The following is a 24,893-nucleotide window of genomic DNA, read 5'->3' as shown; positions in this document are numbered from 1 at the left end:
GGCACGCCTACTTTCTCCACCTCCCTTGGCTCTTACGCACTTACACCTCTTCCCCGTCACAGTCGCCAGAGAAAATAAACATTCTCCCGTTGCCTTTGCAGACTCCGGGCCAAACCATCTCCCTGAGGGGGGGGGGCGTGCGCCAGAGACATGTTTGCAGGGCAGGGAGAAAGTTTCCAAAGCCACTGCTGCCTGCCTCCCACTCCCCCTTTCCCATCCCCAGCCCGCAAGCCCCGCTCGCTCTCAAGGGGAGTAACCCAGATTGGGGGTTTAAGTGTACTAGGTGGTCACGGGACTCTGAGGGGAGGCACGCGTGCTGCCAGCTGCTGTGCACAATGCAGGGGGGTTGCTCACCTGCCTGACCCTGGGGTGAGCTGCGCCCTACATGTCTGTGTGTCTCCAGGAGAGCAGGCGGGAGGGAAAGCAGGCAGTTCTGCGCTCCTGTGAAGTCTGCGCTCTTAGGACACCACGTAACTTCGCCTAATGGGTAGTGCCGGCCCTGGGTATTCATCTTTTCCCCTCATTCTCTCACACCTGTTCTCTAATCCCATTTTCTTCTTTACCATTTTAAATTCCAACCCTATAGCTGAATTCTTCTGTAACAGTAGTGCTTAAAAACAAACATTACTTCACAGGATATCTTCTAATTCTTGTGTTTCCCTCTCAGACAGATTGCCCTTCCCCTAAATAGGAATGGACTTCCTTTATTTAAATACAAAAATTGCACCAGCTATAATCCAAACTTAATACTTAAGTATACTCTGTTATTTATTTTGCCCTGACCTGGATGGCTCAGGCTAGCCTGATCTCATTAGATTAGCAGGTCAGCCCTGGTTAGTACTTGGATGGGAGACGAATAAGGAAGTCCAGGTGACTACGCCAAACCACCTCTGTACATCTCTTTGCCTTGGAAACCCTTCAAGGTTGATATAAGTCGGCTACAACTTGACAGCACTTTCCACCACCATTATTTATTTTAAAGGTTGCTATGTGCCTCATGTTAGACAGCGAAATTTGAAATAAATTTCTGGAAAGTCCTCTTAGAGCTACCCAGGCCTTTTCTTTGCATCATACACAGCAAAATGCCCCATTTGAGCTTCTTTTAATCTGTTGGCATTGGACCTGGTGGCATCGGACCCCCACCAATGCTTACCACATATAATTTAAGATTAAATTTAGCTGGGGAAAATGTAGACCTTACCGGCTTCATCTGTGGTGATGGTTAGCTCATTGCTGGCCTCGCTCTTGCCAATGCGGTTTTTTGCATACATGCGGATATTGTAGGTGGAGGAAGCATGGAGATCAATGATAGTGGCCTGATTCAGCTGGGGGGAAACATCTTTGGTTCGTTGAACAGAATCCCAGGAATCTATTTAAAGAAAGCATGGGAAAGAAAATCAACTTTTCCGCCATTCCTTGTTTGTTTCACTTTAATAGTTAACTAAATCAGCAAGATAGCAAAGAGCATGACAAACTACATTAAAATAATTGGGAAATTATCTGTCCTCTTCACCATTTTGAGTGACTCAAATGCTACAGCAGGGGTTCTCTGGGAGGCAAAAATGGCCCCAGAAAGGGCTATGCCTCCCAGCCTGCCCTAGCCCTGCTCCCCCCAATAGAGGGGTGAGGGAAGGAGCAGACTCGCCACAGCTCCCACCTGTCTTGTGCCCACTCATGTTGTGGGGGGCAGGTGCCACTGAATTGTGACTCTGGTGGCTTCGACCCCCTTCATATCCACCTGCATTGTTCAGGGTGAAGACCACCTGCTTGTACCTATGGTAGCCCCTCCCCAAGGGCCACCAGCTTGTGAAGGCTCCCGCCCACTCTGTGTGAGGCTGTCCCAGGCTGGAACATGCCCAGTTGGGGGGCGGCCCTTCAAGACATCAGCACACTAGAATGTTCTGGCCTACCCACCCTTGTGCAACACGGAAGATAGATTCATACAGGTCCCCAAGAATTGCTATGCAGGGACAAGTGCACATAATAGTACCTTTTGCATATGAATATACAATGGAGGTGAAGGGACTAGATTTGATTGACAGAATGCCTGAAGAACTATGGATGGAGGTTTGTGACATTGTACAGGAGGCAGCAATCAGCACCATCCCAAAGAAAAAGAAACGCCAGAAAGCAAAGTGGCTGTCTATTGGCGCTTTACGAATAGCAGAGGAAAGAAGGAAAGCAAAAGGCAAAGGTGAAAAGGAAAGAGTTACCCAACTGAATGCAGATTTCCAGAGAACAGCAAGGAGAGATAAGGAGGCTTTCCTGAATGAACAATCCAAAGTAATAGAGGAAAACAATTAAATGGGAAGGACTAGAGATCTCTTCAAGAAAACTGGAGATATCAAGGGAACGTTCCACACAAAGCTGGCCATGATAAAGGATAAAAACGGTAGGAACCTAACAGAAGCAGAAGAGATTAGAAGGAGATGGGAAGAATACACAGAAGAACTATACAAGAAGGACCTCGATGTCCTTGACAACCACGACGGTGTGATCACTGATCTTGAGCCAGACATCCTGGAGTGCGAAGTCAAATGGGCTTTAGAAAGCATTACTAACAACAAAGCTAGCAGTGAAAATGTGAAGCCCAAGATGGTCAAGCAAAGCCACTTCAACTGATGTAAAAGTGTGAAACAAGAAATTAGTATTTAAAAATAATTTTTTATTTTATTTTCTACATAAAACCTACAAAACTACATACTAACTAAAATTACAGCTATACAACAACCATAAATGATAATAATTGTTATCTTAAGTCAAAGTTTTCTCTTATATCAGTTAAGAATAAAAATTCTATTCTAATGTTTTAATATGCATAAAATTAAAATTGTTAACAATGCCTTTGTAGTTGAACATCAAGCCTTCGGGTAGTATTCATCAGTAGGTTGTGGAGTTTTTCTGTAAATAGGTGGTTAAATTCTTGTATAGTTTTCTCTTCTTCCTTATCTCAAATGGAATATCTTTTAGGATTCTGATATCTTCTTTAATTTTCAGTGTAGTCCCAGATGTTGCCTTCAGTATTGCATCTCTTTTAGATCTCTTAAGGAATCTGATGTATATTTCACCAGGCAGGTTTTTCTTCTTAATAAATTCTGAATATGTCCGATAGATCATATCCATTTCGCTTTGTAGTACTTCCGCCTTAATGCCTGTCACTGGTACAAGCGCTTCACTAGGCATTTCTTTCAAATTCTCAGATTTATCTTCTGGTACACCTTGAAATTTTAACACGTATGAAGATTTTTCCATTTGTAGCTGAAAAAGTTGAGTTTTATCTGAAGATCTTTCTTTTTTCCAAAACTTCCAATCTTTGATCAATTGCTTTGGTCTTGTTTTCCATGACTTCTGTTCTTTTATTGGATTCTTTTAGTTGTTTTTGTAAAGACTCCAAGGTCTTGCTGATGTTAGTCATCTGTGCCACCAGATTTCGCAATGCAGTATCCAGCATGTCTGCAAAGTCAAAGTTCACTTCCAGTTTGGAAACTGGACGTGTTGAGCTGGCAGTTCCTTGTTGAATCTTCACTTTCACCACCATCTTTTCAGGCCAAAAAGACATGTTTATGCTTTTATAAAAGTTCGCTTAAGTCTTTAGAAGTTAATTCACTCTAATGCCTTTACAGTCTGGCATTGTACTGGTTGAAACCAGCCATCTGCTTACGTGCTGCTGCTTTCTGCCCCCTAATGCTTTTAAAATTTATTTGCCATTTTCAAGGGGTGGGTAGCTTCCCCCCTCCCCTTTTTCTTGGGGGCACCTGGGCTGGCATCTTACTCATGCTCCGCTTCGTCAGGTAAGAGAAAATCTTTTTGTTTTCACCCAGTCAGTTACTCGCTGGTCTGGTGTGCTCGTCTCATGCCCAGAATGGTACCGCGGTAGCGGGGACCTGTCAGGACGGGGGGAGCCTCAATCCTTTGGCCTTGGCCTTGGGAGAGGCACCCCCAGCACCCCAGGCTGAGAGCCCCCTTCAAGGGCTCCAGGGGGAGTCCAAAGCCAGCCATACGCCCTCCCTGCCACCGCGTCTCGGGCCATTCTCTCCAGAGCTTCGGAGGAGTGCACCCACCATCATCGCGCCAAAAACGGAAGTCCAAGAAATGAGTATTCTCATAGAACAGAACAACATCTGAGTGTGAGCAAACTCAAACATTCAGTAAGAGGCAGAGCAAAGTTTGGGTCCAGTGGCACCTTTAGGACCAACAAAATTTTATTAATGGTGTAAGCTTTTGTGTGCAAGCACACTTCTTCAGTATCTGAAGTGCTTCAAACCAACAAGGCTACCCACCTGAGTCTATATTCAGTGAGAGAAAATGTGCAGCCATGTTAGGATTAAAATGTGGAATTCACTACCAGAAGGTGTAGTGATGGTCACAGGAAAAAGGGGTTTGAAAGGAGATTAGACAGATTAATGGAAGATAGGTCTATCAGTGGCTACTAGCAATGGTGGCTGAAGGGAACCTCCACATTCAGAGGTACTAATTTTCTGAATCCCAGAGCCAGGAGGCAATATCAGGGGAAGGCCTCAGCCTCTATGCCGTGTTGTTGGCCCTCCAGAGGAACTGGTTGGCCACTGTGAGAGACAGGATGCTGGGCTAGGTGGACCACTGGTCTGATTCAGCAGGCCCCTTCTTATGTTCTTCTTATGTACTTACCCTTGCAGACTACAAGTGAAGGATTATGTATGTGAATATCCCTTCACACCCCTACCCTGTCAAAAATGCTATGTACATGGACAGTTAGTGTACAAAAGTTTCCAGCTTCGTGCTAGTTTTCTTATGCGAGTGTTTTTAAGACACACATTCCGACATGTAACCTCCCCACCCCATACCTGCTGCTTGAAATCATATAGTCCCACTAATACTGTAGCAGTTCCATTTTTGTAATGGTTGGTAACATCAGGACTTTTTTGTGCAAACTGTAAATGAGATGTGAAACAGCTCTGGGACAAGTGTTTCCCTCATTTTCTTTTTCCATTATAGCTGTTTGTGAAAAGCTCTCTCACATGCAATTTAGAAAGGCTGCTTTATTTTTAGCTTCTCAAATTCCTATAAACATAGGGGATTCACAAAGGATGAAACTGATGAAATCCATTTACCATGAATAAACATGGTACAGTATTTTTCAAAATTATTTCTGACTCCTGAACATGTCTCTATATAGCAATTTACCTTGCATGCTTTGCCATCTAGTGGTTGTATGTAGAATAGCATTTTTGAAACATACATAGGAATTCTTTTACTCTTCTCACAGTATGCAGTGCTGCCCAGTCTGCATCTAGCATTTGCTCTGCTGTTATACCAAACCCACACTGGAACAGAAATCCCCATCTGCATTGCATGCCACTTTCACTTTGATTGAGAGTTGGATTTTATGGCAGTGTCCAGACTGCATGCTGCTTTCACTTTGTTTGATCTCTGGTTTTATGGTGGCTGTCTGCATAGATGTATAGCTGTTTCATGGCCATTCGGGGGTGACTCTGCAGTTAGTATGGTGTTGGCCCCGGGTAGATGAATGTGGTTTTGAACTGCATCTTTTTTTGTTCCAGTGTGGGTTTGATAAAACAACTGAGCAAATGCTAAATGCAGATTGGGCCTTATTAAAGTGATGTTTCCCAACCTATGGGTCGGGACTAAAAAAAAAGTGAGTTGCAAAGCCTCTGAAAGTAGCTTGCAGGGCAGCCCACTGTAATGGCAGTTCCTGTCCTTTCTATCCTTCACTTTCTTTCCTTCCTACCAGTGTCTCACATTCTCATCTCCCCCTCCTTCGTGACAGTAATGAGAAAAAAGGCAACAGACTAGTAATTTCATGGCAGTAGCTGCAAGGAGGGGGGGCGGGCTGGAGAGTAAGTGGGAGCTGTTCAACATCCCATGGGGAAACCAGAGAAGGATTGAAAGAGGTGGGGGGGGCTCTATCGATGCTGCTCCTTCAAGCAGCCCAACCTCTTGCCCAGTACCCTACAGTGCCTCATCGCCCTCTACCAGCTGTAGGAGACGTACTTGCGCCAGCCTCTTCACTGTCATCTTCGTGTATCGCCTCAACCCAGCGCTCCCCAAGCATGCCTCCTCAAACTCCACCTCTGGCCCAGCTGGCAGAGAAGAAGAAGGTTGGGGTTCATAGAGGGGGAAACTGCACCCTTTGTGTGATGTTTGTTGGTTTCTCAGAAACATCTGGTTGGGCACTGTAGAAAATGGAATGCTAGAATAAGTGAGTGCCAATGTCATATCTTGCCTAGGGCACACACACACACACACACAACCCCTTGGCCTAGCCCTGGATGGGTCACCATACAAAGTAGATTTGGATGTGTGAGTCATCCTCCTAAAAAAAGTTGGAACTACTTTAAAGCACTCTAAGTGCTTCACATACACCATCCAAGTAATCCTTCAGTCATGTTATTATCATGAGGTTGGTTTTTTTAGTGTCAATGGGAAGTTAGCCTAGAACTGTTGCCTCCCCTGGCACTCAAGATTTCTCTCAAGGAGTTTGATGAGCAGAATTTTTAGAACAAGGCTTTATTTAGACACCATGAACAAGTCACAATTGGCCTGTGACACTGACAAGCCTGAAAACCTCAAGGCAATCGTTCCCTACTCCCCTCTTGTGATGTGCAATTCCTTGACAGTAAACTTCAGTGCAAAGAAAGGCAACGCTGACAAGCCAGCCCTGCTGCCAGCACTGCACTTGGTTGCACACCGAGACCCTATCGTGGAGTATCTGTGTGTGTAAACTGCTGTCAAGTCACAGCTGACTTATGGCGATCCCAGGAAGTGAGAAGCAGAGGTGGTTTGCCTTCCTTGGAGGCCTGCTTTCCAAGTACTGACCTGCTCAGCTTCTGAGACCTGACAAGATCAGGCTATGCCATTCTGCCTCCTCTCTCATTGTGGAATATCTACCTATCTCTTGTTACACAAGCAATCACTTGAAGATAATTCCCTTCTGCTTACCTGGGTTGCATCTATTTTTCTGGTCTTTCCTAACCCAGCCTTTTGGTTAGTGGTCTGAAAAAGGATCCATGTGTGTGGAGAAAGACAACCATATGGTTTGGCCCCTTAGATTAGGAGACCCCTTAGATTAGTACCCCCCACCCCCAGGGCTGCCAGCTCTGGGTTGGGAAATACCTGGAGATTTGGGAGGTGGAGATGGGAGGGGGGGTTGGGGTTGGAAAGGACAGAGACCTCAGTAGGGTACAATGCCACAGAGTCTACCCTCCAAAGCATCCATTTTCTCCAGGGGAACTGATCTCTGTAGTCTGGAGATGAGCTGTAATTCCAGGGGATCCCCAGGTCCCACCTGGAGGTTTGCAACTCTATCCCCATGTTACATACTTGCTAAAATATCCAGGGCTTGAAGCCTCAGGCCCAACTGCAGTGGTTCTTGAGAGATTTCCTTGCTTAGAAAATCTTCAGACTATCCACAACTTTTTATGATGTCCAAATTCAGGCACTGTAAAAAAAATGGGGTTTGTTTCTCTCACATAAACCATAATACTAAATCATAGTTTTTATAATCCTGGTTACTGAGAAAGAAACACACCTCAAAGTGCCAGGATTGAGACACCAACAAAAATTGTAATTAGACAAATGCTTCTAATCTAGGAAGACACCAACCTTGGCATGACACTCATTGGGAGGCAGGGAAGTGCACGAGTCCAAGCTGTACAGGCCCTTCCTTTTGGTTTGTTCATGACATCTGCATGCAGCCTAGGTGAAAATGAATGAACAGCACCACTCTACTTTCAGCGACTGCCTCTCTCTTAGCCAAGCGGAAGCATGTTGCATCCATAGCCCCTCCACTATAGAAAAGGAACTCAGGCTCACCCATGGCTCTTCCATTATCTCAGCAGAATCTTAGCCTCTGTACAAGCTATCCTCTATGAGCTGATTAAGAAATGCACCCTTTAAAAAGGGTAGAGTGGGACATAGAGTAATATTTTTATTATGGGGGGGGGAAATGATGTCAGGTTTTGGAGTCTTAAACAGTGTCATTGTTCCCAAACAGGGAAACATTCTATTAAGAGAAAAGCTCTACAGAGTTTTATTTAAGACATTTTGATTCAGTTTCCAAGTCAATTTACAAATATTAGTAAGACAACCAATTCACTGAGTTTAGTTTCCTCTGGATGAGAGAGTGCTGGGGATTTGTCATGTTTACGTTGTCTATAAGCAAAGCATAAGTGGAGATAAACAGACTCTGACAAGTTCATGGACCCAAGGGAAAGAATCTGCACCGCAACTTCAGTCACCTCCTTGCTTCCTCTAGAAGACATCAGACATCAAAACCTGGTTTCTTCTCATCACCCACTCTCCTTCCTCCAACCTTGAGCAGGACTGAAGATTTCCTTAAGTTGTCAGTATACTTGAATTTATAGTTAACAAAACTGAACTTTGTTCTTTTTCTACTAACTACAATTCTAAACCACAGCTTAATTCTAATTTGGAATTTTGGACATGAGCAGTGGAAAACAAAACAGGTGCTTGTTTTTCTCCTTCAGACCCCCCACACAAGTAGATTGCCCACAATGGATACCATTCCAACCTATTAAACTTTCTTTTGTTCAACAGTAGATAAAACCAAAGGGTTAGCCCTATTCACAGTAATCAGACAGCAAACTCCTAGCAGCATCTGCACATTTAAAAGTCAGTAGGAACATAGAATTCTCAGAAATCAACTATTTTTGTCATGCCTTAAGCATTCTATAGCTGCAGTGCTCTAACACATATGAGGAACACAGGCATATTATGATAGCTACTAACTTTTTCCTGCTATACTAGCAGTTCATACACAAGAATAAGTTATAGAATTAGCTCCCAGGCATTAACATAATCTGAGTTACATGACAACACAGCAGGCCAGGAACAATTTCCATGGTGGTGGCAGTCAGTAAACATCTACAGCCTTGAGCATGGGAATTACTTTGGGCACATTTGTGAACATCAAGTTACAAATGTGGCTTGTAGAATCATAGAATCATAGGGTTGGAAGGTACCTTCAGGGTCATCTAGTCCAACCCCCTGCACAATGCAGGAAATTCAGAAATACCTCCTGTATAGGAATATTGCTTCTATATTCACATGCCTTCTCCTGTGATGTCTTTTGATAACATGCTGTATCTTGTTTCCTGTTGCAAGCCAAATGGTGAGGCCACATGGCCTCAATAGCCATGCCATAAACCCAAATTCTTTCACACTTTCATGCCAAACACCAGACCTCATGGCTACACTTTCTGGCCCACTTGCGACCAGTCACGTACACAATGAAGTAGCTGGAGTTTGGGTCAGATGACTGCAGGCGGGGTCCCAAATTTATAGCCTGTCCCCACATGCAGCTATGGCATCCAACAATTGGGCACACCCATGCCCACTCGCAATTGGCTGATGGTCACATCTAATTTGTGACTGGAATTGGGGTATAATTCTTTGATCCCTATGGGAGTGACTTCTTCTTCCTGTTCTCGAGTCTCTTGCTCTTGCTCTCTCCCCTGTAATTGTCTGTTTATTGCACCTGAAATGCTGCCTCTTGAGAGACAAAGAGTTGCTTTGTGACTTGGAGCACATGGGGTGCAAAAATGGGATTTCCCTTCAAAATCCCTTAGTACTTGGACTATCTTGGACTGATGAATACTCCTGACGTGGTAACTATGAATCATTAATGTTTAGTTAAGGCAAATTGCCCTAACCTTTGTTATTTTTGTAATCTCTGGTAGTCTATGCTAAGCTCTGTACTGAATAAAGATCCTTCTTATTGCTAATTTGCCTCTGGTGTTGTAACTGAATTCCAAGTCTAAGTCTTGTGCCTAACCCTGACCACATATGCTACCTTGGTAAGAGTGTGCATCTCTGGATAGAGTTGCTACTGTGTTAAATCCCAGATGCTAACTAAGGGTTGGAATTTCTCCCTTAGGAAAGGCAGGGACTAGTGAAAAGAGGTTCTGGTGACAAATTGTTGTGAAGACCAGAGATGGTACAGACTCGTGGCTTGTTGTTTAATGTACTGAAAAGTACAGGATTCCCTCCCATCCCTGGACTGGCCTGGGTGGGCTAATCCTGTACACCTCCCCCCCACTCCCAGTGACCACTGTTCCACACCCAGAAGATGATAAAAAAAAACCCCCAGGATCTCCTGACAAACTGGGCTGGACAAAAAATTGCTTCCTGGCCCCAACATGGTGATCAGCATTTCCCTTGGTGTGTAAGAAGGGGCCACAAAAACTAAGCACTGTTGCAACCCTTCCTGACCTCCCTCCCATAATCTGCCTATGTTCACACAATCAGCATTGCTGTCAGATGGCCATGTAGTCTCTGTTTGAAAACCTCCAAAGGAGGAGAGCCCACTACCTCCCGAGGAAGCCTGTTCCATGAGGAACGGCTCTGTCAGGAAATTCTTCCTAATGTTTAGCCAAAAACTCTTTTGATTTAATTTCAACCCGTTGGTTCTGGTCCCACCTTCTGGGGCAACAGAAAACAACTCCGCCCCATCCTCTATAAGACAGCCCTTCAAGTATTTGAAGATGGTTATCATATCACCTCTTTGTCGTCCCTCTCCAGGCTAAACATACCCAGCTCCTTCAGCCTTTCCTCACAGGACTTGTTCTCCAGACCCCTCACCATCTTAGCTGCCCTCCTCTGGACACATTCCATCTTGTCTATATCCTTCTTAAATTGTGGTGCCCAAAACTGAACACAATACTCTAGGTGAGGTCTAACCAGAGCAGAGTAAAGCAATGCCATGTGAGCCAGACACTATACTTCTGTTGCTACAGTCCAAAATTGCATTTGCTTTTTTAGTTACCACAGCACACTGCTGACTCATATTCAGTGTATGGTCTACTAAGACCCCTAGATCCTTTTCGTACATACCACTGCTAAGACAAGTCTCCCCCATCCTATAATTATGCATTTGATTTTTCCTACCTAAAATGCAGAACTTTACATTTATTCCTACTGAAATTCATTTTATTTGTTTTAGCTCAGTTTTCCAGCCTGTCAAGATCATCCTGTATCCTGACTTAGTCTTCTACCATATTTGCTACCCCTCCCAATTTAATATCATCTGCAAATTTAATAAATATTCCCTCTATTCCTTCATCCAAATAATTGATAAAGATGTTGAACAAAACAGGTCCTAGGACAGAACCTTGAGGCACAGCTCTTGTCACTCCTCTCCAAGAGGATGAGGATCCATTCACAAGTACTCTTTGGGTGCTATCTGTCAACCAGTTACATATCCACCTCACAGTCATGGAATCCAAACCACATTTTATCAATTTGTCAACAAAAATATTATGTGGAACCTTACCAAAAACTTTACTCAAATCAAGATAAACTATGTCTACTGATCCAGCAAGGTAATAACTTTCTCAAAAAAAGATATAAGGTTAGTTTGACATGACTTATTCTTGAGAAACCTGTGCTTGGCTCTTAGTGATCACAGCCGTCCTTTCTAAATGCTTAAGGACTGTCTGTTTGCTGATTTGTTCTAAAACGTTCCCAGGTATAGACATCAAGCTGACGAGTTGGTAGTTACCTGGATCCTCCTTTTCCCCTTCTTGAAGATGGGGACAACATTTGTCCGTCTCCAATCTTCTGGCACCTCACCTGTACTCCAAGAATTCTCAAAAATTACATCTGTGAGTTCTTTTAGGACCCTTGGATGCAGTTCATCTGGCCCTGGGGACTAAGTTTCATTTGAAGAAACTAGGTGTTTATGTGCTACCCCTATGCCAATTCTAGACTGCAGCTCCCTTCACTCATTATGTGTTCTGTTTTTGCCATGTTGAGCACCGGTTCCCTCACAAGAGAAGACTGAGGAAAAGGAGGGATTGAGCAGTTCTCCCCTCCCTGTAGGGCAAACAGGACATGACAGTGTTGAAACATTTGCTCTAGAATATTTGCAGACAAATTTTACTAGTTGACCTAAGTTTCTGAACATTATGAAGGCTGGGAATCTCTCTCTCTCTCTCTCTCTCTCTCTCTCTCTCTCTCAAACCTTTTTCATGCATCCCAATCCATGCAAATACTCATAGGTTCAGCTTGTTTCCAGTTATGGAGAGTGTTACATTAGTAGCAATGTTCACAGTTTGAGAATTGCTTTTGTATTTGATGGAGTTACTGTTTGATGAATTGGTACCACTGCAGGTTGTATGTTATATAAAGGTTGAAGGGGGTGGTGCTACTCTCCATTTCCAAGCCAGTGCTGTCCACAAACTTCTCCGTGATCATGTGGCCGGCATGACTAAACGCCAAGGTGCACGGAATGCTGTTCCCTTCCCACCAAAGTGGTACTTATTTATCTACTTGTAATGTCTTGCTTTCGAACTGCTAGGTTGGCAGGAGCTAGAACTAGAGATGGTACCGCACTCCATCACATGACACTAGGGTCTCGAACCACTTTGCTACTAACCTTCCGGTCTGCAACTCAGTGTCATAACCTCTGAGTCACCATGACCCCTGTATGTTACATACCAATCTATATATCTAATAGCCAAGTTGCCTCCGGAGTGCGGATTGCTACATCAGCGCTCCGGGGGCACATGGGGGGGAGGGGGAGGTTTGTGCACACGTGGGCCAGTCCCCACGTGTGCACAAAATGCTAAAAGTAGAAAAAAATCGGAGGGATGTTTAAATCCCCCCGAAAGTGCAAGAGTGTTCCGTGCGCATGCACACGGAACGCTCTGTAGCTGACCTCGCCGCCGCCGCCATGCTGCCACCGCCTTGGAGCCGGGCGGGCGGGCAGAGGACCGGCCTCGCCGCCACCACCACCGAGCCCGGCAAAGGGGGGGAGGACCAGCCTCTCCGCCGCTGCCTCCGCCTTGGAGCCGGGCGGGGGGGAGGACTGGCCTCGCTGCCCCCGCCGCCTCCTCGGGGGACATCGAGCGGGGGGGGGGAGGAGACGGAGCTCTTCTCCCCCCCCCGCGAGTATCGCGGGTCCCCGTCTTGTATAGTACTATTAGTATAATGTTATGGTATTATTAGCATGAGCACAGCACTTTCAAGCACTCAAAGTTTTTATACTCATTATCTTCTTGCATGGCCCTGTAAAGATACCACAGTTCTGGGGGAGGGAGAGAGGCTGAAGCTATGAGACAGTGGTTTGTCTGGGGCCATCTTCTGAGTTCATGGCAAAGGCAAGATCTGAAACAGGCTCTTCATGGCTCAGAGATCACTCTCTCAGCCTCTAACAGCAATTACTTTACTATCAATACCACACTCGGATATATTATTTGGCCTCTAAAAATAACTATAACTTCCCTGACAATGACATACAGTGCCAGTTCATACAATACAAAGCCCTTGTGGCCACCACAGCAAGTTTGTTTTAAGCATGTACTGGGAGGTCTGTAACTGGGGCACCCCAATCATGGCTGCAGTACCTGTGGAGAAGGAGCTTCAGCCTTCCCCCCTACCATTTCCAAGAAATGAAATGGCCCAGAGAGTTGCAATGTAAGTTTAAAAATGAAGCAAACAGAATTCCCCCAGCAGCTTCTCATTTCAGTTTGCAAAACTGGTGGTGGTGGTGGTGGCAGGGTGGGTGGGGAGAGAATGAAGCCCCTTCTTCATACACATTATGGCTGCAATTAAAAACAGCCCCTAGGTGCCTGGGAGGCATAGAACTCTTGGTGCAATTGTGATACGATTTCCTCATGGTGACCAAGGACTTTGTATAATTTGAGTTGGCAGAAATGTAATTCCTGTTGTAAATCAATAATTTTAGTTGAATAAATTTGTGCTGGTATGTTGACAAAGCATTTTGCATTTAGTTCACCCCTCCAGGGGGACATGTGACATGGCTGTGTTTTCTCCTCCAAGGATCTTTTTCTTTGCATACCTTTAGATCACTACACCTGCCAGCTCATTTTCATAAGGAGTTAGGTTCATATCATGCTTATTGAAATGGGGCATCCAACAAGAACAACAGCCTTCTTTTCCAGAGCACCAGGGACACCGGGAAAGGATTAGATGAAGTGGAACATTTAAGAAGGAAGGGAGAAAAGTCCATCTCAAGTAATACATTGTACCTCTCAGCATCTGGAATTGTTGCATCTGCAGAAGTTACCATAGTGAAAATGAATTAAATGAAAAGCAGCTGTTCAAATATACAAAGTATTATTTGGCCAAACGAGATGTGGGACATCACAAGATCCATGAATGGATTTCTTGCACTATGCTGACTGGTGAAACAACTGCCAAGGAGCTCTGATTCAATTTGGTGAGCCAGTCTGGTGTAGCTTGGTTTAGTGGTTAAGTGCTCTGAGCCAGTTTGGTGTAGTGGTTAAGTCTGTGGACTCTAATCTGGGAGAACCGACTTTGATTCCCCACTCCTCCACCTGCAGCTGCTGGATGACCTTGGGCAAGCCATAGTTCTGTCAGAGCTGTTCTCTCAAGGACAGTTCTGGAAAGAACTCTCTCAGCCCCACCTACCTCACAGGGTGTCTGTTGTGGGGAGGGGAAGGGAAAGGAGTTTGTAAGCCACTCTGAGACTCCGAGTGAAGGGTGGGGTATAAATCCAATCTCTTCTTCTTCTGATTCAAACTGGGGCCAAGGCAAAAGTTTTTCAGCCTTTCCACCAGTACCACTTTCCTGACTGGAAACACCTCCTCTAGCTGCTACTTGCCCTGTTAGGGGAGTCATACCAATTGTCTACATGATGCCTGTGTGTTTCTTCAAATGGGGAAAATATCTGCTCTGAGGTTGGAAGTTGAGAAAATGTCTTGGGGAAAGGTGCTCAGCCCCACAGCTGCTATTTGTGACTAAAAACCCAATCACAGATCTCTTCGCACCCTGTTTGATTTATCCCCTTCCCTACTCAGCACATCAGTGACACACAGACACAATGCCCACATTTAAGAGTTTTGAAATGGGAAAAGCTTCAGTGAATATTAAAACATTACACCACCAGACATATCAGAGATGTTTCCAAAGTACAGGTGATGGATCACAAGGACTTCTTACCAGACTTGTTCTTGCATTCTATATCATAGCCTGTGATTGGACTGTTTCCATCAAATCCCATGGTCCACCTGAGGGCAATGCTGCGGGCTCTCACTTCTCGGATTTCTATTTCAGGAGGATCTGGAGGTTCTGGGCAAAGAGACAGACTCTGCTTTAGTTAACGGAAGGAAATGGCTGTGTGTAAGCTACAGCAATGAGCATGGTACAGCAAATACGGCTTGTCAACAGCAAGCCAACTCTCCACTTTCTACCCTTACTAAATTGTACATCCATTTAGCCCACCTAATTCCCATAAGGAGGAAAGGTACTGTTTTGTTTAAAATAAGAGACTCACTTTGTCTATGAATGTTATGTTATTTTAGAATCCCACATTAACAGTACTCCATATAAAAATCCTTCTTTTCCCCAGAGCAGATCTAGGCTATAAAATTCACATTATAGGGAGATGTCAGTATCGTAAATGAATCAAAGAGATAGTACTTTTAAAATGGAATATGTGTACGTCAGTGAGTGAGCAGTGTTGTTCCAATCTCTTTACAAGTAAGGTTGAACAGCATAGGCTTAAACCCAGTGTGCGAATAGACTAACATATCTACAAAAGAACATAACACATTCATAATAATGGAAGTGAAAGAATGGAAGGGAAGAAACTCCCCATTCTTTGTGTACGTGTGTGTGAGTATAGATTTATGCCTATATCAGATAAAGGCTAAATCAGTTGTAATTGTTTGTAATGAGCAGTTATTCTAGCTTAATTACTCAACCAGAATAAAAATAAAATAGATCCTGCATGTATGCACAAGGACACTACAGAAACATTTAGCACATATATTTTCTCATTTCTGACAGCTTATTTATATTACTTAAAGTACTACTCATAGGATTATATTACTATACATGAGAATCAGAATCCCACTTTTTCTGGACTTTTTTAAAGGACTTCTGTGTACTTGTAGGAACTGATGAAAACTGCAGCAGCAGAAACTAGAGCTTGGGAGAAAGGTGCTTTGTGAGTCCTGAGTAGGTCTGGCAACTTACATGCATGCTCCAAGGCATACAAGCATGTGAGCAAGTGTTGTATACAGGGCAAGTAGAGCCCCACGGCTGATTTATATTTCAGCTTGGCATTTGACAGGGTAACACCTCACCCATTGTAGGGCCTGCTGATCTCTGCCTGACTACCCCTCCCCTCCCTACCAGGAAATATCATAGGGGAACCCAGCCTGGGGACATTCTAGCTACAAATGTAAAAATATATTGCAGTTGCCAGGATGCTTTTGATTGATTAAACATGAAACATTTTGTTTCTAGATATACAACCGGCTTACTGCTCCTTCTTCAGAAAGAAAATCTTATTGTTTTTGCACTACTTAATTCTATTTGGGCTTTGGAGATCTAGAGCTACTAGAATGGAGATTTAGTCTCAATGATGTCAACCATGTTTACTCACAAGTAAGTATTTCATATTTTAGGCCTGAATATTAAGAGTAGGAGTGGCCTGAAACATGAATGTGGCCATGCAGACACTGCCAAAAAGCACTTACCTGCTCTGGGGTTTCAAGCAGTCAAAATGGCATTTATAGGCCTTCTTAAAACTCATGTGTTGGCCTGAGACATGAAACATTTCCATGTCGTGCTGATCAGCAAATGCTGGTTGTGTAAGGGCTGGCACATGAACTAAGAGGCCTTTAAATCTGCTAGGTGGAACCCCAACTCAAATAGGTGCTTTCTATTGGTCCCCATGTTGTCACTATCATGTTTAAATTGACCCCAAAGACTTAAATTGACTTCTCTCATGCTTATTGACACATTTCTGCCTTGATTGTTCCAGTGGAAACAGAAAGTAGGGGTTGGAATATCATAAGAGAAATTCTAATGTCCGAATTTAAGGCAATGTTTATTAAGGGACTAGAACCCCCCAACAGATTTCTGAGCATGACATACACTTACTGTACTACAAAAGCTGTGTTTTTTTCCTTATGTTGTCCTCTTCCTACCTTGCACAGTGAGCTGAATTATTCCACGGTCCTCCCCATATGAATTGATGGCATGGCAAGAGAAGAAACCAGAGTCTTCTCGCACCGTTGGCAAAATCTACAGTGAAGATTGAGAAAAAATATATATATATAAAGTAAAACTAATCTTCTAAATATACTCACACTGCAAGAAGTGATCCTACATTACTATTTCCTATGCACAATAAACCACATTTGATGCACATAATATACATCCCTAGAGTGAACAAACAGCAGTTTTGTGGCCATATGGCCCCAAATCAAAATAAAGGGGAATGCAACAAAACAGTACAGCTGCTAGTGTAGAAATGCTCAAATAGTACTCACGTACAGTACTTCTTTGCCTGTCTTTAGATTATATTACTTTATTTAGCCTCTATTTTGAGCAAAACATGATTGGTCTTTTCAGGAAAAAGCTATGCAGTTCAGTTCTGAACAGAATTACACCCTATAAAAACCACTGACTTCAACTGACATTGATGAGTATAACTCTACTTAGGATTGCACTTGACCTCACATCCTCCCTTTCCCCTCACATGAAATTCAGAAACTGAAGATTTCCTGGTTCCCAACACCCACAATTTGTCACAATTATCAGATGAAACAGTGAACTGATTTAATTCCAACCACAGTGGAATCCTGCTTTGTAAGCAAGAGAACAAACTGTAATTTATCACTTCAGATGTCATGACAAATGGTCATTTATTAGTAACCAGGAAGTCTTCCAAATCTGAGACAAACTGCATAAGAAAGGAGTCACTGAAACTCATGGATTTCCAAAGCTCATTCTTATAGTGGCAAACTATGTCTTAGTGTTACATTTCAATGTAGCCATGATGTTTTCAAATTGCTGTAAGCCAACCTGTGATTCCATCTGGAAGGAAGGATGGGGTATAAACTCTGACAGTAAAGTATAGCTGCCATGTGATTCCCAGGCAGACTCCAATCCAGACAGCATACAGGAACCTAACTGGCCCACCTGCATCAATGTAACTGCATCATGTACCTTCAGACAATTATCTGAGACCGATTTCACACAAGAGCTGCGCCGTGGTCGCGCCTCCCTTTGGCCCGTTTCTATTGGTCAATTTCCCACTCGAAGCCGCGCGGCCGCATTTTGACCAGCGCCTTTGCCCGATTTTCTCCGTGGTTTTGTGATCCTCAAAAAACAGGTTACGGATTGGAATGTTTTAGATACTATGCATTATTTACTAGAACTATTCTAGGACTCAATGAGCAGTCACTCAAAATGAACCTAACTAGGTAGTATAACATCATTGCTGGATGAAACTCTAGGAATTTCCTCTGATTTCTATGGTTGAGAACATAAAGACTTGGGGAAATTCTTATGGAGGTCATTTTATAGCTCTTTTTTCTCATCCCCCCTCCCAATTTCTCAATGGTGGGGGGACGGGGGATGAAGGCAGTCAATGGCAGCCCTAACATATACATGCATCCTAACATATGCATGCTAGCTTGATTCCTAGCCATTTGGAACATACTTGTAGACTTGATGTCATTTTGAATCTTGCCAGAGCTGGGTTGAGCTCTATCACTAAGAAAAGTGGTCTGATGAAGCCCTAAGAAATGGCAAAGCAAACTAGGCATGCCGTCACCACTTCTTTGGTTCATGCTACAGCTAGTCTTGAGCTCATACTGTCTACTGCATGCTTTCTTGCTTTCTCCTGGAAACTCTTCTCTGCACCATGAGCAGGTGACTGCATCATTCTGAAGAGAGACTTGTACTTTCAAGGATTATTAGGTCACTATTCAATTGGTGCAGATGTCATTTATGTATGGTGGCAAAACCATTTGTTATATGTATCATTTATGGTTGTAAGTAGAATTGTACAAGAAGACAGTAGTCTCAAGTGTGATTTGTACAGTGTGACAGTGTGACAGATTATTCTGGTTATCTGTTTGCACAACTGTATTCCCTATTTCCATTTTTGTGTGGTTGATCCCTAATTGTTCATGACAGACTGATAACATGCATCTTGCAAATACTGGCAGATCATTTGCTGTTCCACTGTGAGAGGCAACAAATTCTCTTGTAAAGGGATGGGCACAAACCAGGAAAATGCAGTTTGGTTTGTAATTTGTATCATGCCCGGTTCATGAACCACGGACCGTCATCAACTTTTTGTAGCTAAACAAATCAGTTTGATTTCTGAGGTTTGTAATGTGGCAGAATGCACCCCCCCCATGTGCTAGAGTCACCAAACTCTCAGGGGATCTCCGGCTGACTCTCCTCTACCCCCCCCCCCAAATTTGATGAGGATTGGAGGGCTCCCATCCTCCATAGTTTCTAATGGAGGGGGAAAAACAGCAAAACAAGGACAACAGAAGCTCCTCAGAACAGAATCAAAGTCCCCGAGAATCTCTGCAGTAGAAACTGGGGGGGGGGAGAGCATTTTTGCATGCCCAGCAGAACCAGTGCCACTGTGGCACTGCAAACCCAACAGGGCTAAGGTCAAGCCAGGAAAGTGCTTTTGGGGGAAATGTCAGGCACAGGTTCAAAAGTGTATAGAATGGACACCCTGCAAGCTACACACACCAAATACACACAGAACCTTACCCTTCCACCCGCTCCTCTACAAGCTCTCCAAGTTGGAGGCAGATTACATTTCTTGGTTCCTAGTTACACACCACACAAAAAGGTCTCCCAGTGCTCTCTCTGGAAAAGACAGCTGCAGTTACAAGAGTCTATGGAGTGGCTCAGGAACAAGCCAGTGGCACCAAACTCACAGGGAAACTTCACCTGGGCAGACACCCCCCCAGCCAGACACTGGAAATAAGGCAGAGAGACATCTAAGCCCCACCACTCAGCATGAACAGCCAACGCACCCAATAGCTAAGCCTCACTGCTTGGCATTAACAGAGAGACAGAGTGGCTCAGATCCTGAGTCCATATAATAACCAAACCTCGGTAGGGGAGAAGAGTTGACAATCAGGAGGGTATAAAATGTGGCTTCTTACCCAAGGTACCCAGTAGCTAAGCCCCACTGCTTGGCATGAGCAGAGAGATGTAGTATGAATGGGATTATAAAGATTTTTTTCCCTGACAATTCATATTTTTCTGGTTTTATTGATTTTTCTCCTAAGTAAGATTTTATTAGGATGTGATGAAAGCCTACTAAATGGTAGGACTTTCTCATGTAGGTTAGATTATTTTTCTAGCTGATGCTAGCAGACAAGAAAACAACATTCTTTTGGTATAGAAGATAGGTATAAAGTTAATGGAGTTTTTGTTGTTGTTTATGGTAAAGCATGGCAGTGTTTGGGTCAAAAGGGATTTTAGCTTTGTATCAGAAAAAAAACCTTTGTTTGGGTATGAAGAATCCTTGGCAGGTATTATTCAGGTTAGGTTAAGTAACCTAACCTGAATAAATATCTTCATAAATATCTTCATGACTATGTCATTTCAAGTATAAAATTTCATGTACTTCCTGATTGTGTTCAGAAAGCAGTCCATTTTTGATAAGCTGGTTTGGCCTTACTGTTTTCAGGTGTATTGATTGCAATTAAAACACTATGAACTTTCCTCCTCGTTTTGACTTCTTTTTTTGACTGCAAATCTATTTGTATAACAGAGACAAGGTAGCTCAGAGCCCTCTTAATACCCAAACCCCAGCAGGGGAGAGGAGTTCAAAATCAAAGTGTGGGCCCTCAGATGAGGAACGCAATAGCTAAGCCCCTCTGCTTGGTGTGAGCAGAGAGACTCAAAGGTGAGTCCACCTAACACTCCCAAATCCCAGCAGGGGAGAGAAGTTTACAATCAGGAGGGTATAGAATGTGCTCTGTTAGCCTACTTTTAACAAGTTCCCTGCCTCTCTGTCTAAGTGCCAACATAGGAGAGGGTGTGGAGATGAGCTGATATATAGCTTTCCAATATCATAGAGCAGAATGGGAACTCTGTTAATGGCAGCCAGCAGTGTCTGTTAAGCTTTGGAGGGCTACTATTGGTCTTTCCAAGGCTGGAGAATTCCATCACCCCTATTGCTTTGTAGTTTTGTAAACAGCTTAATTGAGCAGAGACAGACTGTCTGGAAATGTATCCATTCATGAACCTCCATGAACAGCATGAAAGTTTGTGGAATATTCATGCTGGTTGCCCTTCCACGAACATCACTTCACGAAACACAAACTGGCCAAAATTCTTGATGAACTTTAGTTTGTGAGCCAGTTTGCATCCATCCCTAGACCTAATTCTACTATACATTCTGAGATTGGCTTCCAAATGAGATCACTGAGGCCTCTTTGCTCTTCCAGCAGAAGGAGCTGTGCCTGGATTTCCCTACTTCAGACTGCAAGTGGGATTCATGATCAAATGCCTTCAGCACACAAAATATTCCCACAGAATAAAAACTAACATGTCATGGATAATGCAAACATAGAACTCTTAAGGGAGATAAGTAGCAGCTCCTCCTCCAGGGTTTGCCTGTATGATTTCTATGTCCTCCAGCCCAAACAACGAACAGTCTTGTAGTGTCTTAAAGATGGATAATTTTCTCATGGCAGAAGTTTTCACAAGCCAAAATATCAGTTTGCATCTGATAAAGTGCATCTTGTTCACCAATGCTTCTGCCATGATAATTAATATTTAAGGCACCAAACCCTTTTGTTATTTGGTTTGCAGTAGGCTCACAGCAACTGCTTGGAATGTATTTATCTCCTTGGAATTTATACTGTTCATTTTGTCCTGTTGCAAACCAGTAATCATGCCTTAGGCAGACTGTGCTTCCTGTCTAGCTGAGGTGTGTTATAGCTCTGGACAGCATATGTTGTACAGTATATGGACTTCTTTTTTATTTATAATATGTTGGGACTTTTAAAAGGCATATTTATAACAATGTAACATATTACATATATAACTAGATAGCAAAACTGTACCATGTGTTTCACCCACCCACACACTCATTCCAATATGGTGTAAACAAATTCCAATCAGAAACAAAAGGTCTCATATGCTTCCTCCCTTTCCTAATATACACTGTGCATGTATATGTACCAAGTCCTACATACACATTTTACATCAACCAGTCATCAAACGGAGGGCCTTCTTGGCTCTTCCATCTACAAGCCACTTTTATTCTTACAGCAATAATATAATAGGGACTTCCATTCTGATGGTATGAAACCATTTACGGAGTCCAACAAATACTTTTCAATGTAGCCTGCAAAATGTAACATGTCATACTATTGAAATTACAAATACCTAGGGAAACAGCAATACAAAACTGTACTATAAACCCAAAGATTGCTGCAAGTGTGCACAAACAATAAATGAATTTACACAAAAGTAAGTCAATCTTCACTGAAGATGATATTCATGATGTGTCTTTTATAGTCGATGAACAGGTGGACAGAAGACAGACGAACTTCTCGAGTAATATTAGTCCATTGGAGAGTTTTGTATGTAGCTGCATAGCTCATGGAAAAAACAGTTTGATTTAAAGACTTCATCGTCATCTTCAGTATATTTGGATGCGAAATTATTGAGAAAGACACTTCGAAACGGGCATTTACTCGAGAAGTTCGTCTGTCTTCTGTCCACCTGTTCATCGACTATAAAAGACACATCATGAATATCATCTTCAGTGAAGATTGACTTACTTTTGTGTAAATTCATTTATTGTTTGTGCACACTTGCAGCAATCTTTGGGTTTATAATACTATTGAAATTATTCATCACCAATGCTGATTTGAAAGTTAAACATAAGCTTTGACACAATTGTATCTTCAACTGTCAGTAGGCTTTGCATCCATTTTTAAGGGCCGTGATACCATCTGTAAAATACTTTGTGATGGTTTATAATCTCAGGGTTGTAGAGATGGAATTATTTAAATTTCTCTTTGTACACTGAGAAGCAAACTTGCTGTGATATTTTGCCTGCTAATTCATAAACCTTTCCATTTTTGCATATTGCTCTTTTGTAAATTTTTGTACTTCATAAGAAAACTAAAAATGTTGACCACTGATGTTTGGTGGATAATAAAATACATATTCTAGTTTTAACAGAAGTCACTTTCCCATAAACATTAGAAATATTTATGGAAACGAATTGAGAATTAGGGGCTAGTAATGTTAACATCAACAGCGCCACCAAATTTCAATTTAAGACAAAAATTTTCAAACCCTCATGTCCTCTGACCACTAGCTAGCCTTCCTCGACTGTTCTCACTCTACCAACAAAACTACCTTCAAAAAGCAGGAGATAACCAGTTTGTGGGAAGGTATTGGTAGACACAGGCCCCATATGGTAGAGCCTCTAATTAACTGGTGATACAAATCCCATCCTCCACAGCTATCGTTTCCTGCCAGAGGTTTAAAGATTTATGATTTTCTCTGCTTTCTAGATTGAATCTGGAGATGGAGAAAACTACAAATCCCATAATCTCTAACAGGAAATTATGGCTGGAAAGGATGGTGTTTGTCAGAGTCAATTAGTGAGAGGTCCTGAAAAAGCCCTTTCCTGTGTCTAACAAACTTCCTGCCTCTTTCCCCCTTATTAGAAAATGCTGTGGTGGCTCAAGTGGTTAAGACACTGAACTGCAGGCTGTGGAAGGTCAGTAGTTCAGCAGTTCGAGACTCCGCATGACGGAGTGAGCTCCCGTCTCTAGTTCCAGCTCCTGCCAACCTAGCAGTTTGAAAGCAAGAAATTGCAAGTAGAAAAATAGGTACCACTTTGGTGGGAAGGTAACAGCGTTCTGTGCGCCTTGGTGTTTAGTCATGCCAGCCACATGACCATGGAAACGTCTTCAGACAGTGCTGGCTCTTCGGCTTTGAAACGGAGATGAGCACCGCAACCCTAGAGTCGGATTCGACTGGCTTTTGAGCAAGGGAACCTTTACCTTTAAGAAGAAAGTAATGATGCACATTCTTCACCCTTTTATTTTTGGGAGGGATTTTTTTGAGTGTTCCTGTCAAGCTCTCCCAACCTCCATTTAGATTCTTTGAGCAATCAAGAGGAATACTCACAGGGCTTCCAACCTCCAGGTGGTAGCTGGAAATCTCCCATTATTACAACTGATTTCCAGGCGACAGAGATCAGTTCACCCTGAGAAAATGGCTGCTTTGGAAGGTGGAATCTATGGCATTATACCCGACTGAAGTCCCTCCCTTTCCCAAACCCGACCCTCCTCAAGCTCCACCCCCCCCAAATTTCCAGGTGTTTCCCAACCCAGAGCTGGCAACCCTAAACGTTCGTGGCACACACATTGTTTCTGAGGTGCACCAGTGTGGTAATTGTGGTTTCAGATATAATAAATTAGAAGTCCTGAATAAAATACCAAATTTGAAAATAGTGAAGCATTAACAATCTTTGCCCCCGCATCACATGGCATACTGTCAGGTAAAACTTCCCATCAATACTTTCTAGAGAAGGTATTCCCACATAGAACATTTGCCTAAATGATTATTAACACTCCACTTGCTATTACAAAAAACAAACAAACAAAACCAAAAAACCCACAATTTATTTATGAGGTTAATTTTGTCCCACATCCTCTCTTTAGTCTGGACAATCTTGTTCTGCCTCTTGTATCATAGAAAGCCTCTTCGTGACTGATTTCCTTTATTTTAAAATTAAGCAAGAGGTTTTTCTAGCATTCACACTTTGTGAAGCCAACTAAAATTAGGTACGTTCATTCCCCCTTTTTCAAGTCGGTTGCATTCAGTCATACAATGTCCTAAAAATATTTATCCCTGGAAATAAAACTTTACAACTTTTTGTCATCATTTAAACATCACCTCTGGTATACACACTGACAACATGAGTATTACATTTGTTTTATTTATTTAGTCATTCTATTTAAAAAAATCCATATATTTTCCATTTTATTTTTAGTTCAAGATCTCTATTTTTAGTTAACCATCATTTTCAGTGTTTTTAATACTGCTTCTTTGCTGATTTCTTTGAAACTGAATCACAT

The 24,893-nt window shown here is 42.9% G+C and overlaps 1 protein-coding gene across 1 annotated transcript in view; it reads right to left on the bottom strand.

Moving 5' to 3' along the window:
• The window catches only part of DSCAM (Down syndrome cell adhesion molecule), a 272,597-nt gene that overhangs the window by 168,829 nt on the left and 78,875 nt on the right, over nt 1–24,893 (bottom strand). Inside the window, exons 10-12 of the mRNA XM_015425577.1 lie at nt 16,941–17,037; nt 14,944–15,072; nt 1,202–1,369 (exon numbers count right to left, since the gene is read on the bottom strand). Coding sequence (XP_015281063.1) covers nt 1,202–1,369; nt 14,944–15,072; nt 16,941–17,037 — 394 coding nt within the window. The remainder of the gene's footprint in view (nt 1–1,201; nt 1,370–14,943; nt 15,073–16,940; nt 17,038–24,893) is intronic.

This window comes from Gekko japonicus, unplaced genomic scaffold, assembly GCF_001447785.1.
Source record: "Gekko japonicus isolate JY-2015 unplaced genomic scaffold, Gekko_japonicus_V1.1 scaffold868, whole genome shotgun sequence".
Classification (NCBI taxonomy): domain Eukaryota; kingdom Metazoa; phylum Chordata; class Lepidosauria; order Squamata; family Gekkonidae; genus Gekko; species Gekko japonicus.
Note: the sequence above shows the minus strand (reverse complement) of the source record. Positions and strands in the feature narration are given on the sequence as shown.